Consider the following 16,204-nt stretch of genomic DNA (forward strand, 5'->3'; position numbering starts at 1 on the left):
CAGGGTGCAGGACCCTGCAGACTGACAGCTTGGGGGCGGGTCCCAGGGACGCCCACCCCTTATGTCTCCTCAGGGCTCTGGTCCTGCTTGCAGAGCCCAGAAATGAAGGGAGCTCCCGAGGCCCCTGTCCCTGCCCCTTGTCCAGCAATGGCTGCCTGAAAAGAACCCACTAGGGTACCCCCCAATCCATCTGGTTGCTGGGGAGCACCCCAGCCCCCACCCTGCAGAATTGCCCCAGTGGATAGACCTCCCTCCCCAGTAATTCCCCAGTGCCCGGGACAAAGGAAGGGGCAAATATAAAAGGGACATAGGCGTATGGCCTGGCTCTGCTTCTAACGGTGTAGCCAAGTGCTCCAGTCCCTCCACATTGAATAGTGACAAACATGTACCCAACCCTTAGTCAATGAAATGCCAGGAACCATTCTAAGATTTAAATAGATAAACTCATTTAATCCTTATGACACTAGGACGTGTGTATCTATATATATAAAATTCCACTACTCATCCTCTTTTTACAGGTGAGAAAACTAAGGCACAGAGAGGTTAATATCTTGCCCAAGAGCACAGAATTAGTGAGAGCGGGATGCAGACCTAGGCCACCCTACAGCACAGTGGTACCCCCTTACCCACCTGGCTCCCTGCCTCTCACCCCTCATCTCCACCAGGCCGGGCAGGGAGAGATGGGGAAAAGCATTTAGCAGCCACCTGCTCTGAGCCAGGCACTTGACAAAGACATGTAGGCTTCAATCTCAGGAGAAGGCAGTGAAGGATAAGGCATGACACTCACCGTCCACATGGGTGAGCAAGACCAGAGAAGTCTGATGAGCTGCCAAGGCCACACAGCCCAGGAAGGGGTGGAGCCGAAATCTGCACCTTGGCCTGAGCTCTGCCCTGCAGGTGTTCCCTCCCCAGCCCCCATAGGGAGGTGAAGAGAGACCAGGATACGGGGGCTGGAGAGGGGCTCTTTAGGTGGTTCTCAGGCCCAGCAGCTGGTCAGGCTTCCCAGGGGTCCATGGGACTCTCCGGACCTCCTCCCATCCTTGTGTGCCAGGGGAGGCAGGGGACTAGGTCCTTAGAGATGGGCCACCATGCTGTTCCTGGGGCCCCTGGGGGCTGGAGCAAAGTCCTGTGGGGCCCCCTGCCCCACCCATCTGCTGTGGGCTGCCAGGGATCAGGGCAGGACAGCGGATGTTGTTGACGCCCTGCGGTCTCCAGCTGCACCTCCTGATCCTTGGACTTGGGACAGAGGCACCTCCTCCAGAGGACAAAGGTAACAACCCAGATGGCCAGATGGTCTGGAGCACCCAGGGCAGCACGGGTCCCCAAAAGCCAAGGATGGTGGGGGAGCCACAGAGGACAATGGGACCGAAATGCTCCCTGCTAGGACTAAGCCTGGGGCCCCCTGCCTCCCCTCTGACCCAGCCTCTGCCAGCTCCACAAAAGGGTCAGGGATGCTGGGATAACTTGGCTCTGTGGCTCAGGCAGATGTATCTTGGAGAAGGGAACAGATACGTGGTGGACAGGGCCCAGGAGCCTCACTGGGGCAGGCGCCGCCGGTACAGCATGGCCAGGAGTGTGGCTAGAAGCACCCCAACCACCGCCACCCCAACCCACGGAGCCCTAGCCTCAGTCTTGACCTCTTCCAACCCCTCTTCCAACTCCTCCTCTGCCTGGAACTCCGAGGCAGTGAGTGGCCCCGGGCTGTCCCCTACAGGTGGGGTGCTGGGGTCCCCCTGGATCCTAATAGTATCCACTGACACGTACTCGTTCTCCTCTGGGGTGTTGTCAGGCCCTGAGCCCAGAGGATTGCTGTAGCTGATGGCGAGGTCCTCGGAGGAGCCCGAGAAAGGCTGGCTATCCATCCTGGACACCAGCCTACCAGGCTTGCTCAGCTCCGGCTCCTCTGAGTCCCAGCGGTCAGAGTTGCTGTCTGGCCAGGGCGAGGTGCCTCCAGCAGCAGTGCCTATGGGCGCTGGAGATGCTGGAGTCTCCTGGGAAAGAAAGAAGGGGCTGGAGAGACTGAGGCTGGCAGGGGAAAAGCCAGGTTGGGTGGCCCCATTCCCAGGCCAGGCCAAGAACTAGCACCATACCCCAGAGTGCCCAACCCACGGATGGTACAGGAGGACAGCAGGGGAGAAGGGGACCTCCTCTAGGGCTGACAGCTCCACTCACTGGCCTGCCTGTGAGCTCACTCCCACCCCACGAGCCCCTGGTCACGTGTGGTCCCATCTACTTCAGCATCCTGCCTGGGCTTCAAGGCCGTGGAGCAGGTACAGGGTAGACAAGAGGCTGGGCCATGCACACAAAGGGCTTCATGAACTTGGTTCCTCCAGGCAGACAGCAGCAGTAGGGTTAGAGGCACAGGCTCAGAGTCTGCTGAATCAGAGCGGCTGCTCCAGGCTGGACGGGCTGGGACTGCAGTTTGTCCCACCTGGTCATGGTAGGGCAACCAGATCTCCCAGTGGTGAAGAGCAAGCCATCGAGGCCCATAAGCCACCCTGCCCTACCCCTCCCCACTCAGCTTAAAAGGGAGCTGTGAGGAGTTCCCCGTCATGGCTCAGCAGTAACGAATCCAACTAGTATTCATGAGGATGCAGGTTCGATTCCTGGCCTCGCTCAGTGGGTTAAAGATCTGGCGTTGCTGGGAGCTGTGGTGGAGGTCACAATTGTGGCTCGGATCCGGAGTTACTGTGGCTGTGATGTAGGCTCCAATTTGACCCCTCGCCTGGGAACTTCCGTATGTTACAGTTTCAGCCCTAAAAAAAACAAAAAAAAAGAAGGGGGGGTGGGGAGCTGTGAGCTCTAAATGGGTTAATACACTTGACCAGTAGAGGTGGCCCAGCATGCTTGACCCTCCTGAAGCATCCACTAAAGAGCTCTAATGATTATTATTAGAGCTAAAGTCTAAAGGATATGGTGTGAGGTCTGGACAAGGCAGGGTCTCAGCTGCCCCCCAAAAGAGAAGCCCTAGAGCAGCCTAGGCTGGAGAGAGAATGGAGCCTGGAAAGGGTCCAAGGACAGGGCTCAGGGGAGAGGCCTGGATCATTGCTAGGAGGGGGAGGACTCACCTTTTCAGGACGGTTGCTGCTCCTGATGGTGGGCCCAGTGTTGGCAGGCACCTTGCTGGCCACCGTGCTTGTAGGTTTCCTGTGGTCCGGCAGCAAGCCAGTAGGCACTTTGGGTGACATTGCGCCAGAACGCGTGGAGTTGATGGGCAATTTGGATGGTGCTACACTGGGGGACACGTTAGTGGACATTGCACCAGGGGGCTTGAGGCTGGTGGGCAACTTGGAAGGCATGGTGCTGGCAAATGCTGAGTTGGTGGGCACTTTAGAGGGCACCATGCTGGCAGTCACAGAGGTGGTGGGCACCCCTGCCCCACCGGAGCAGATGGTAGCTTCAACCTGGTCACCAGCTCCACCTGCAGAGGCCAAGCCAGTGGAGGAGGAGGCAGTAGACACGGGTGGTCCAGGCAAACGGCTTGCCCTGGGGGTAGAACGGGCCAAGGGCTGGAAGGAGACAGTCGGAGACACAGGCCCACGGGGTGACGTGGGGCTGGAGACCGTGCCTACAGGTGGCAAAACAAAAGGAGAGACACAAACCCCACAAGAGTGTTACCCTAAAATCACAGTGGCCCTGGGATCAGAGGGTTGGTGGAGGGTCCCTCTGCCCCAGCTCATAACACCCCTACTGCATCCAAGCCTCCCAATCTCCTCGCCATGGAGGAGTCCCACAGTCCCTTTGGTCATGGCTCCCAGGGTCAGAGGCCCAATGATTGCAGGTACATCCTTGGTCCTGGCTCTCCTCAGCCCTTTGCCTGTCCTCTCACAAGAGCAAAACCATTCCTCCCTCTAGCAGGATCTAGTTTAAGAAGCATTAATAATCAGAGTTCCTGCTGTGGTGCAACAGGATCAGCAGCGTCTCCGGAGCACTGGGACTCAGGTTCAATCCCCGGCCTGGCAGAGTGGGTTAAGGAGTCGGTGTGGCCGCAACTGTGATATAAGTCGCAACCGCGGCTAGGATCTGATCCCTGGTCTGGGAACTCCATATGCCATGAGGTGGCAACAAAAAAAAAAAAAAAAAAATTATTCTGGAGTTCCCATTGTGGCGCAGTTGTTAACGAATCTGACTAGGTTCCATGAGGTTGCGGGTTCGATCCCTGGCCTTGATCAGTGGGTTAAGGATCCCGCATTGCTGTGGCCCTGGCGTAGGCTGGTGGCTACAGCTCCGACTGGACCCCTAGCCTGGGAACCTCCATATGCCACGGAACGGCCCTAGAAAAGGCAAAAAGACAAAAAAAAAAATTATTCTGTTTTTTATTCTCCTGCCTGGGATACCCCCTTTTCCTCTTGTGTTTGCCTCTTCCATCTTCTTCTCAGCCTGGTTGGATCCTGGATGTTTCTCCCACTGCCCTCCTCCCTCTCAGGAGGAGAAATCCTGGGCCAGGGCAAGGTCTAGTCAGCCCCCAGTATGTGCAGATCTTCTAGGAAGCTGAAAGGTTTGTGGGTGCAGGCACAAAGCCACCCCCAAGAGGAGGGCCTGAACGGGGGGAAGTAGGAGGGAGTAGGTGGTGATGGTTCACAAAGGCTCTTACACCAGGATTTTCCATGGAACTCTGAGAACACACATGCCAGACCCCACAGCTGACAAAGGGCAGGAGTGATTCTGATGTGCCCCCACTCTCCCTGCCCCAAATCTAACACCACAGCATCTCACAGAAGCTGGGTCCAAAATTGTACTGAAATCAAAGAGCCCTTTGCAGGAGTTCCCGTTGTGACACAGAAGTAATGAACCCGACTAGTACCCATGAGAACACAAGTTCGATCCCCGGCCCCTGCTCAGTGGGTTAAGGATCTGGAGTTGCCATGAGCTGTAGTATAGACACAGCTTGGATCCCACATTGCTGTGGCCATGGTGTAGGCCAGCAGTTGCTACTCTGATTTGACCCCTAGCCTGCAAACTTGCGTGTGCCTTGGGTGTGGCCCTAAAAAGACCAAAAAAAAAAAAAAAAAAGTGCTCTTTGCCTCCCTGGTCCACAGCAGCATTTCCTGAAAGGTGTTTCATGGCAAAGGCTGACACTGCAAAGGACAAAAGGACGCTTGGGGCAGAGTTTGGCGTGACAGGAGCATGAGGTACTAAGATGGCCTCTTTTGAGCCTTATCACTGCTCATGTGCCTTGGGGCTGTTCCATGGGCACTGGGGCGGGCTGGGTACCAGCAGCACATGGAACACAGTTTGGGAAGGAGTGGGACAGAGATGCCAGCCTGGGAGATCAGAACAGACAGCGCTCTACCCCTGAGAGGTCTGGTGTGGGGTCCAGGCCAACAAAGAGGATATTTCCTCCAGGGGCTGAAAAGCTTTAGGGATCTACCGGGAGCTAGAGACCCCTTTGGGGTAGGGCAGGGCTCCCTGCCAACAGCTGGCCTGGCCCTGGACTGTCCTCCAGGTCCTGGCAGATCCCTGCCCAGTCCCTTTGGTACAGTGCACTCTCACATCTGTATCATGCCCTCTGCAATGTGTCAGCCCTCTCATCTACGGAGGGGGTCTCTCTCTATTCCTTGATGCTGGGCTGGCTCTTCGACTTGCTTTGTTGCACAGAAAGAGACTGGAGGAAAAACTATGCCAGTTTCCCCAGGAGCCTTCCCTCCCTCACTCAGAACTCTGCTCAAGGTACACAAGATGCGCTTGTCTGCTGGAAGATGAGAGTCTCATGGAAGCGAAGAGACGTACCCCAGCCAACAGCTATAAACAGAGCTTGTATGTACACTGATGCGTATGTAAGAGGGTATTCAGCCCCCCTGAGCCAGCCCAAATTGCTGACCCACACAATCACGAGCTAAATAAATAGCTGTGTTTTAAGCTACTAACTTTTGGGAGTGTGTGTTACACAGCAAATGCTACCCAATGTACCCTCTAAGGAACTGTGTTGTTCCCTGGGGTGAACTCTTCCCCCCGCCTTTTCTTTTTTTAGGGCAACAAGTACAGCATATGGAAGTTTCCAGGTTAGAGGTCGAATTGGAGCTGCAGCTGCCGGCCTAAGCCACAGCCACAGCGACGTCAGATCTGAGCCATGTTTGTGACTTACACCTCAGCTCATGGCAACACCAGATCCTTAACCCACTGAGCAAGGGCAGGGATCAAACCAGCATCCTCATGGACACTAATTGGGTTCTTAACCGCAGATCCACAATGGGAACTCCTGGGATGAATTCCTTTTATTCCCACCCCTGCCTCCTGTCCAAGGAAACCAGAGGGTCAACTCTAACTCCTACCCTCACTGGGAGGTCAGAAAGGCCCCAGAACTCCGAAGCCCATGCATACCTGCTGTGTGGGCACTGCCCAGTTCTGTGTCCTGCTTCTGATGCCCACCTGAGGTCAGAGGGCTGAGGGCCACATCAGAGGAGGGCTCCAGGGGGCCACCTGGCCTCTTCAGGACAGCCCCAGAGTTGGGTGGCTGTGGCGCTGTCTTTGAACTCTGCGGGCAAATGTGAATAAGACAGCTGTTTCTCACAGGAGCTGGCAAAGGGCAGCTTAGGCTCCTACAGGCCTTGGCCCATGCCATGGAGCACAGGAACCAAGGAAGCCCTGGCCTGAGCTTTGGTCATCGTCAGAACTTCTGTCCAAGGTGACTTTGAACCCATCTCACAGAAAACCATCCCATTATCCCATGGGGGAGTCCCTACTCACGTCTCTGGCCCTGTAGAAAGGTCCTTCTCTCTGGGGCTGCTGCACAGACCCCTTTCTTGGGGTTCAAGTGCATGATTTCGCATCTATCAGATACACCACTGCCTGTTCATCATATCCCAAAAGAATCAGTCATCTTTCTCCCCCAACTTGACTTTACTGGCAATGATTACAGCTCTAACCATCCGCCCCCTATCTGTCACCTCCAGCTGCCACAGCCCCCTATCTGTCACCTCCAGCTGCCACACTCCCCCTCATCTGGTTACCCCCTGATCCCTTGACCCAGCTCAACATCTCACATGGACCACTGTAAAGACCTCAAAACTGTGACCTCAGAGTTCCCATTGTGGTGCCGTGGAAACGAATCCCACTAGGAACCATGAGGTTGTGGGTTCAATCCCTGGCCTCGCTCAGTGGGTTAAGGATCTGGCGTTGCCGTGAACTGTGGTGTAGGTAACAGACGCAGCTCAGATCCTGTGTTGCTGTGGCTGTGGGGTAGGCTGGCAGCTGTAGCTCCGATTCGACCCCTAGCCTGGGAACCTCCATATGCCATGGGTGCAGCCCTAAAAGGCATAAAAATGAAACAAGACAAACAAACAAGAAACTGTGACCTTGCAGCTGGTTGATGAGAGATGGTTGGGAGCTGCCACATAGTGAAGAGCTGGCTGACAGTCTGGGAGCTGGTCTGGGGTAGATCCACAGTGGGGAAGCCCTGGGGTTCCCGAGCAGAGATTAGGCATGACTTGTGGGGGGCTTCTAGAAGGCTGAGTGAGCAAGACACACCTCTCCTGGGGCCTCTGGCGACTGGGTATCCTGGACAGGCATGGGGTAACTTGGCTCATCCTCTCTGTAGCCATTGTGGGGGATGCTGGGGGCCACAGCAGGTCTGGAAGGCCCTGGAGCCTCAGCAGGAGTAGATGGCGGCTCCAGTGGAGCTGGGGGGCTGTTTGAATTCCCTGAAGGACAAAGATATAGTGATGCTAAGGAGGAACTTGAGTGCCCTCGGTGACAGGAGAGCCTGGGTGCTCCTAGACTCCCAGGCCCAAGGCTATCGGTCCCCCCACAGCTCCCAAAGCCATCCCGATGTGGGAGATACACCTCAGAGGAGACAAGCCTCACTGAGTGGGAGGCAGGTGTGGGAGGGAGGGTGGAGATGGAGAGGACACAGAGAGGGAGGAGGAGCACGGGGGAGGGGACAGTGGGGCCTCACAGGACTCTCACCACCCAGACAGTGCCAGTAGTCACCACTACTCTGGCCCCAAGCATTCTGGGAGCCAGGGGCCTTCTTCTCCTCCGTGTGGGTGGCTCTCACCACTAACTGACCCCTGACCTCAAGCTGCCTCCTCAGCCCCTCCCCTTCACCCCCACCACCCACCCCTGGCCCCACTGTAGCTGTTTGCACCAGGGAGAAATCACTGTTAATCTCCACAAATGAGTTCCTATCATGGTGCAGCAGAAATGAATCCAACTCAGAACCATGAGGTTGCGGGTTCGATCCCTGGCCTTGCTCAGTGGGTTAAAGATGAGGCGCTGCTGTGAGCTGTGGTGTGGTTCACAGATGCAGCTCAGATCTGGTGTTGCTGTGGCTGTGGTGTAGGCCGGGAGCTACAGTTCCAATTGGACCCCTAGCCTGGGAACCTCCATATGCCACGGGTGTGGTCCTAAAAAAAAAAGACAAAAAAGACCAAAAAAAGAAAAAGAAATATAAATAGAACTGGTATGCGTTTGCATCCAGCCTCAGGCCCTGAGACCCTGGCCTCACCAGACCCGGCTGCGCACGCAGCCTGGCCAGGAGCATGGAGAGGGCACCGAGGGATACCTGGGCAGCTCACGGCGGGTGGCTAGAAGGCTCTAGGAGAAACCAGGTTGGGGGAAGAGACGCGGGGAAAGGAAGGAAGGAAGCCATGTGGGAAAAAGAGGAGACAGTGAAGGGAAGAGGAGCAAAGAGGTGAGCAGAGAGAGGGAGGGCAAACTGAGGGAGAGGAGAAAAGGCGGGGAGGCAAATGTCACAGCCACAAACATTAGAGGAGGCTCCATGGGCTGAACACAGGGGAGGAGCCCAGCCCCAGCTAAGCACCCAACCTGCCGTGGTCCCATGGTGTCCACTGCAGCCCTGTAAGGTAGATGTTGCCATAAGCTCCTTTTTCCAGAGAAGACCGGGACTTAGGGAATGAAGAGCCTTGGCCAAAGGGTTACTAAAGGTTAGGAGTTCCCTGGTGGCCTCGCAGTTAAGGATTCAGTGTGGTCACTGCAGTGGCTCAGGTTTGATCCCTGGTCTGGGAATTTCTGCATGCTGCAGACGCGGCCCAAAACATAAATAAACAGAGGTTACTAAGTGGCCAAGCGGAGAGCTACACTTTGGTGTGTCCATGGCCCAGGAGTGATGGGAGGGAGGGGGATGGAGGAAGGCAGCACGTATGGGGGGAGAGAGAGGGAGAGTGGAAGCCAGGGGAATCAGACGGGAGTTCCAGAAGGGTCAGGGCAGGAGGCTCACGCAGCAGGCTGTTCTGGTAGACACGGGACACTTCGTCAGCGAGATCAGACAGCTCACAGATCCTCAGTGCCCCGATGAAGGACTGTACCCAGCCGCTCCTCCGCCGAAGGCTGTCGAAGAGGTCCCAGAGGGTGCCCTGGTTGCCCCAGCGCTCAAAGGAGGCCCGCAGTCGGTCCTGAAACACACAGCCCACCCCCGCCACCCAGCTCAAGCCAGGTGGCCCTGACCCCTTCCCCACTCTGGAGGGGACAGCAGCAGACAGGGGGTACCTAGAGAGCCACAAGCGGGAAGAGACCATCTGAAACTGGGTCCGAGTCAGGACAAGGTCAAGGTTTGTGCCCAAGTTTAAAGGCAGCTATCAGGAAATAGCCTCTTACTGTGTCCCAGGTTCTCCTTGCTGAGCTTTGCATGAACTACCCTATTTAATGCTTTTATGACCCCTACGCTACTGATGAAGAAACTGAGGCTTAATACAATGAGGCACCAATATCAAATGCTTTCACTGACGTGTGGAATCTGAAAAAAGGACAGACTGAACTTCTTTGCAGAACAGATGCTGACTCACAGACATTGAAAAACTTATGGTCTCCGGAGGAGACAGTTTGGGGCTGGGGGGATGTGCTTGGGCTGTGGGATGGAAATCCTGTGAAATTGGATTGTGATGATCATTATACAACTACAGATGTGATAAATTCATTTGAGTAATTAAAAAGAAAAAAGAAAGAAAGAAACTGAGGTTCAGCACATACAAACAAGCAACCAGGTAGCAGAAACAAAAACCCACAGAAGGAGTTTCCACTGTGGCACAATGGAATTGGTGGCGTCTTGGAAGCACTGGGATGCAGGGGGTGTTTTTTTGTTGTTTTTTTTTTTGTTTGTTTAACCACTCAATGAATTTTATTACATTTATAGTTGTGGGATGCAGATTTGATCCCCAGCCTGGTGCAGTGGTTAAGGATCCAGCATTGCCACAGCTTTGACTTAGGTCAGGACTGTGGCTCAGATCTGATCCCTGGCCCAGGATATCCATATGCCACGGGGCAGTCAAAAAAAAAAAAAAAAAAAAACGCAGAAAACATTTACTGCAGAACTAAATGGCCAAACCCCACTAACCACAGACCCACATGCCACCAGCATCTGCAAGGAGAAAGCAGAGGGAAGCCTCAAGTTTTAATCTGGGGACAGCTAAAACTTTGATGGGTTCGGCTCACTGTGATAGGGGCTCATGGCAAGTGCTAAGAGGCTGGCCATCTGGCTCCCATGGACTCTCGAAATTGAGCCCCCAGGCTGCCTGCAGGACAGGTCACATGTCTGGAAGAATGGAACTGAAACTCAGCAGGAACAAGGACAAAAGAGATGAAGAGGAGTTCCCATCGTGACTCAGGGGAAACAAATCTGACTAGGAACCATGAGGTTGTGGGTTCAATCCCTGGCCTTGCTCTGTGAGCTGTGGGGTAGGTCGCAGACACAGCTCAGATCCTGCATTGCTGTGGCTGTGGTGTATGCCAGCGTTGTAGCTCTGATTCGCCCCCTAGCCTGGGAACCTCCATATGCCACGGGTGCAGCCCTAAAAAGAAAAAAGAAAAAAAAAAAAAAGAGGTGAAGCAAAAAAGACCATTCAGATGATAGCGCGTGGAGGGGGGGCAGAACCCAGAAATATGTGCCATATTTTGAAGCATTACCCCAAAGGGACACAAGAGGGAGTTCAGTGAGGTTGAAAAAGGCACCCCCTCCACCCACCCCCATCCCACACTTCATTCTGAAAGTTAGAAAACTGTTGAGTGCAGGAAGCAGGAAGCAGAGCACAGAGAAGGAGGGAGTAGGTCCGGGCTTGGGGGAAGCTCTGAATTCCACAGCCCTGCCCCCAGTCAGTGCCTGGCTGTGATGCCCTGGCTCACCTGGTCACTTGCTGTGAGGCAGGACAGGTAAGGCAGAATCTCCAGAACATGGATCTTGCAAAAATTCCTGTGATGGTTGCGGATATACTGATAAGTCTTGTCCTCGGCAAACGTCATCGCTATCCGGGTTGTGAAGTGACAGAGGGCTCTGGCCCATGAAGGGTAGATGGACTGACAAAGGGAAAAAAAAAAAGACTAGAGGAAAACAGACCACACTTGGGAATAGAGTTGGGAGTCGAGGTGGACAAAAGGCAATGCTTTCTGTTTCAACTCTCCGGAATTTTTGCTTTTTTTCTTTAATCTTCCTTTTCTTTTTCTTTTCTTTCTTTTTTTTTTTTCTTTTTTGGCCACACCTGGAGTGTGCAGAAGTTCCCAAGCCCGGGATCGAACCCACGCCACAGCAGTGACCAGAGCCACAGCAGTGACAACACCGGATCCTTAACCCACTGAGCTACCAGGGAACATCCTGCCTGAGTCTCAGAGGCCTTCAGTGAATTTGCTTAAAAATGAATTGATGACCAAAAAAAAAATCAGATCCAGAAGATCTAGGGCCCACTGGGGAGACCTCTGGCTCCCACTCCATCAGTCCTAGGTTTGAACATCTGAATGTGCTGACAGCCAGAGGGCTCCACCTAGAAATGCTGCATCTTTGGAGTTTACTGAAGGGGAAGGGGGGAGGGGAGGAAAAGGAGGAAGAGGAGAGAGAGAAGGCAACATGATAATAACAGGATGTATGCCACTCTAACTGTGAAGAAAATGAAATACCAAAAAATGAAGGGGGCTTGCTAGTTAGTAGAAGAGCAAAGCACTGAGGTCCTCAGGATCCAAAATCAGGCTCTTTCCAGAGCATGACTGCAGGCCCTAGAACAATAAAGTTTGTTATGTACATATTTTTAGGGTATGAGGTTGAGTTTCACTCCTGGGTGTGACCCAGGGCAAGTTATCAGCCTTTTGCAGGCCTGTCCTCACCCCTAAAATGGCTCAGGGCATTTGTTTTAATAATACAGTAGTGCAGCCTTATAAGCCTGAAATGTTCAAGTACCCCAGGGAGTTCCCTTGTGGCGCAGTGGGTTAAGGATCTGCCATTGTCGCTGCAGTGGCTCAGGTCACTGCTGTGGCATGGGTTTGATCCCTGGCCCAGGAACTTCCAAATGTCACAGATGTGGCCAAAAAAAATTCGAAAATAAAATGAAGTGCCCCCCCACCTCCCCGCAAAGAAGCAATTGCTGTAGGTTGCTTATACACCACTTACAACAATTTGCCATGATAGACCTCTTTGTTTGCTTATTTCTCATTTGCCTTTCTCATAAGGGAGAGCTGCAGGGAACAAGACAGACAAGATCTCTGCCATCATCCAATTTACATTCTACTGAGGTGGGACAGATAACAAATCAGTAAAATGTAACTCCAGCTAGGAATAAAGGTTATAGAAAAAAATGAAGTGGATGATGAGACAGAGCCCCTGAAGAAGGGTATGCTGCTTGAACTGGGATGGTCAGGGAGACCTTTCTGAATTGATGACATTGAGCCAAACCATTCTTGGCTGCAAGATAGTGCTTTGGGCAGAGGGCATAGCCAGTGAGAAGTCCAAAGGTGGGAAAACACTTGGCATGTTTGAAGATGAGAAAAGTAGATCAGAGCGGTCCAGGTTTAGAAAGCTAGGGGGAGGGGTAGAGATCAAGGTCAAGGAGGTTGTGAAGGGCCACTTATGTAGGCCATTATAGGAAAGGACTTTGAGTTTTATTTGGAGTGAAATGGGGAGCCATTGGAGGGTTTTGAGCAGGAAAAGGAGAAGACTTGATTTATGTTAAAGATCTCTGTGGTGGAGTTCCCATCATGGCTCAGCAGTTAACAACCCCAACTAGCATCCATGAGGATGCAGGTTTGATCCCTGGCCTCACTCAGTGGGTTACGGATCTGGTGTTGCCATGAGCTGTGGTGTAGTTCACAGACGTGGCTCAGATCCTGTGTTGCTGTGGCTCTGGTGTAGGCCAGCAGCTGTAGCTCCGATGGGACCCCTAGCCTGGGAATCCCCGTATGCCGCGAGTGAGGCCCTAAAGAGAAGAAAAAATTTAAAAATATATATATATATACCTCTGCAGTGATTGTAAGGACCCTGTACTGTGGAGGGGGCAGGATGGAAGCAGGGAGATATGTCAGGAGGCCACAGCAGGGACCCCATGAGGGGTACACCAGGATGGTAACCATGAAGATGGTGAGGGGTGGCCGGATTCCTGGTATTTTGTGGATACAGGAGATGAAGGAGAGAGAAGGATCTGGAATGACACCTTCGGCACTGGGTGGATGGAGGGTGCCACTTAGCAAGCCAGAGAATCTGCGGGAGAAGCAGTGGTGCAGATGGGGCTCCAGGGCTCCATCTGAACAAGTGAAGTTGGAGATGCTATTGGATATCCAAGGGGCTTTTCCGGGAGGGAAGGGGGCAGAGTAGAGGGGGCAGGCTAGAGTAGAAACATGGGTGTCAAGCTTGGGTGGGAGCTCTAGGAGACAGTGCTGCAGAGCAGAGAGTAATGTAAAGCTGCTGAGGCTGCCAGTCCCCCACCACATGTGAAATGGGGCAGCAGTCCTGCCTACCTGCTGCCACCGGCCTCATAGCCACACACTGCGCAACTTGCTTTGCCAACACCAGGTGCAACTTCCCTCGTGAGGCAAGTACAAAAGACAGAGGTCAAGAGGATCAGGGAGGTGGGGCAGGGGTCCCCTGAGCCTTTAGGAAATGAGCAAAGAACACTGTGGGGGCAAATATACCCATTTCCCCTTCCCTCCTGTGGGATACAGAGAGGTATCAGGAGAGAGGCAGGTGAAACATTCTTCTGCATCCCAGTCTCAGCCCCTGAGGCACAGAGTCTGGGGGTATCGGGGTATGAATTGGTTCAACCAAAAAGAAAGGAACCCCATATCTGTTCACATTTATTAAGGGTCCACTACTGGCAGGCACATACTAAATTTCTTTCATTTAATCCTTGCCACAATCCCTTAAGAAATGAAGCCACGTTGCACAGCTGACCAGTGGCCTAACAGGATTTGAACCCAGGACTTGTTGCCTAATTGAAACTCATCATACACGGTGCAGGGCAAAGAAACCCCTGCAGCAAGCGAGACTCACTTGACTCCAGGCCTTCAAACCCCAAGGTCACTGCCTGGCTGGGGATGGGGGTGGGGGAGGTGTAGGACTGACTGAAAGTGGCCTGGGAAAAATGCAGAATTTGGTCCCTGCTCTTGTGGGGAATGGAATCTTTTGGACAGATCTGAGGCCCTTCTAACTCTGCCCACTACAGCAGCCGGGTTCTCAGGTCCTTTCAGAAGTCCTTTCAGGTGTTTTTGAGCCTTCAAACGAAGAATGTTGATTTTTTTCCATTGTTTTCCTGACACCTCCTGGTCTCGGATAAGATGCGCGGCGGAGTGCTCCTGATGGATGCGGCTAGGAGAGTTTCTACCCCGACTGCACCAGAGGCTGTGTGTCCGTTCCAGAAAGAAAATTCCACCCTCCCGGAAGGGGCGCGGCCTCACAGCCTCAGCTCGGATTCCATAATTCCTGGGCCAGACCCAGGACTTCAGAGGGCGGGTGGGCTGTTCTGAGCAGATGTCAGCGCCGAGAACAGTCAGGACCCAGGGGACGGCGGCAGTCCTCGACCCCTCAAGCGCGGCCGCGGCCTCCAGACATTAGCGCACCCGGGCTAGGCCTCGCCTGGGGATCACCCTGGACCTGAGGGCGACTGGAAGGGGCTCAGGAGTCAGCGCCTGTCTCCTTCCGGCCCAACCTCGTCTCCAATCCAAGCAGACGCCGGTGCCACGCACCTCCCAAGCCCTCAGTGATGGTTGCGGCGCGCGGAGCCCTCGCTGCCCCGAACCCCACGAGCCTAAGAATCCGCTCTTCTCGGCCGCCGGGCGCCCCAAGCCTCATGCGGCCCGAAGGACTCCGACTCCCACTCAGCTCCCTCCCTGCGGGCTACCTCCCCGAAAGGCGTCCGTGCCCCAGAGCCCAGAGGACCGAGCTCCAGGGCCGGCGATCTTACCTCGGGGTAGCCACGGCCAGGCAACCTGCCTCCTGTAGCCTATAGCCCGGAACCCTCCCCAGCAGGACAGGAGAGTGGGGGCCGGAGCTGCACGGCCATTGGCCAGACGGCGGGGGCGGGGTTTCGGCTCCAGTGGGAGCCACTGGGCGGCGGGGGGCGGGTACTCGGTGGTGGTTTGGGGGCCTGGACTCGCCGGACGGGCGCTCGGGACTGACCTGGGTTCGTACTTTTTGGAGTGCAAAGGAGCAGATGACCAGATGACCTTCTTTTCTTGTTTGTCTCGAGCAACTTCCAGGGGGAAGTCCAGGGTCTGGTTAGAAACCAAGTCGAAACTGTGGCGGCCTTGGTCCACGACGCTTCCCACACGAAGCTACCATTCCTCACGCTGAGTAATTTGAGGGGTGAGGGTCTTTTGGTCGTTCACCCAGGGCCTATCACATAGTCAGTGCTCAATAAACGTCGGATGTCATGAAAAGTGCCCAGCCAGGCGACACGTTCTGGGCCTGAGGAGGCAAGATCGATCTGGAGTGCGGGGGTGGGGGGATAGGTGTATGAAAGGGCCAGGGCGCCTAGTTTGTCTCACAAGGTTGGGCACGCTGGGGGTGGGCTCTGAGTGCTGCGTGGAAACGCCCTCTCCTTTCAAGAATTCTGGTTGGTACCTCACCGCAGTTTTCCCCAACCGCCTGCTCTGCCGAGGCAGCAAAGGCCAGCAGTTATTGAATGCCCACTGTTTCAGGTACAGACTTAAAGTCTTAGGGCCCATTAAATATTCTCCCAAAAAAAGTAGAGGTTTATTTTTTTTCCTGTTTTTGTTTTTTGTTTGTTTGGTTGGTTGGTTTTTTTTTTTTTTTGGTCTTTTTGCCATTTCTTGGGCCGCTCACGTGACATATGGATTTCCCAGTCTAGGGGTCCAATCGGAGCTGTAGCCGCTGGCCTACACCAGAGCCACAGCAACGCGGGATCTGAGCCACGTCTGCGACCTACACCACAGCTCACGGTAACGCCAGATCCTTAACCCACTGAGCAAGGCCAGGGATCAAACCCGCGACCTCATGGTTCCTAGTCGGATTCGCTAACCACTGCGCCATGATGGG

The 16,204-nt window shown here is 54.2% G+C and overlaps 1 protein-coding gene across 6 annotated transcripts; it reads right to left on the reverse strand.

Moving 5' to 3' along the window:
- Positions 1-424: 424 nt before the first annotated feature.
- On the reverse strand, positions 425-15,167 carry MAVS (mitochondrial antiviral signaling protein). Of its 6 annotated transcripts, none has more exons than XM_021077145.2 (7): positions 15,111-15,167; positions 11,077-11,247; positions 9,179-9,288; positions 7,468-7,640; positions 6,322-6,475; positions 3,069-3,568; positions 425-1,991 (listed from the first exon to the last, which is right to left on the reverse strand). In XM_021077145.2, the coding sequence occupies exons 2-7, from the start codon at positions 11,124-11,126 to the stop codon at positions 1,536-1,538; spliced, it is 1,443 nt and encodes a 480-aa protein (XP_020932804.1). In that variant the 5' UTR covers positions 11,127-11,247; positions 15,111-15,167; the 3' UTR covers positions 425-1,535.
- Positions 15,168-16,204: the final 1,037 nt, after the last annotated feature.

The sequence above is a fragment of the Sus scrofa genome, chromosome 17, assembly GCF_054392235.1.
Source record: "Sus scrofa isolate SSC_HxYL_T2T_F1_AM1 chromosome 17, Sscrofa_HxYL_maternal_Yorkshire_Landrace_v2.0, whole genome shotgun sequence".
NCBI lineage: Eukaryota > Metazoa > Chordata > Mammalia > Artiodactyla > Suidae > Sus > Sus scrofa.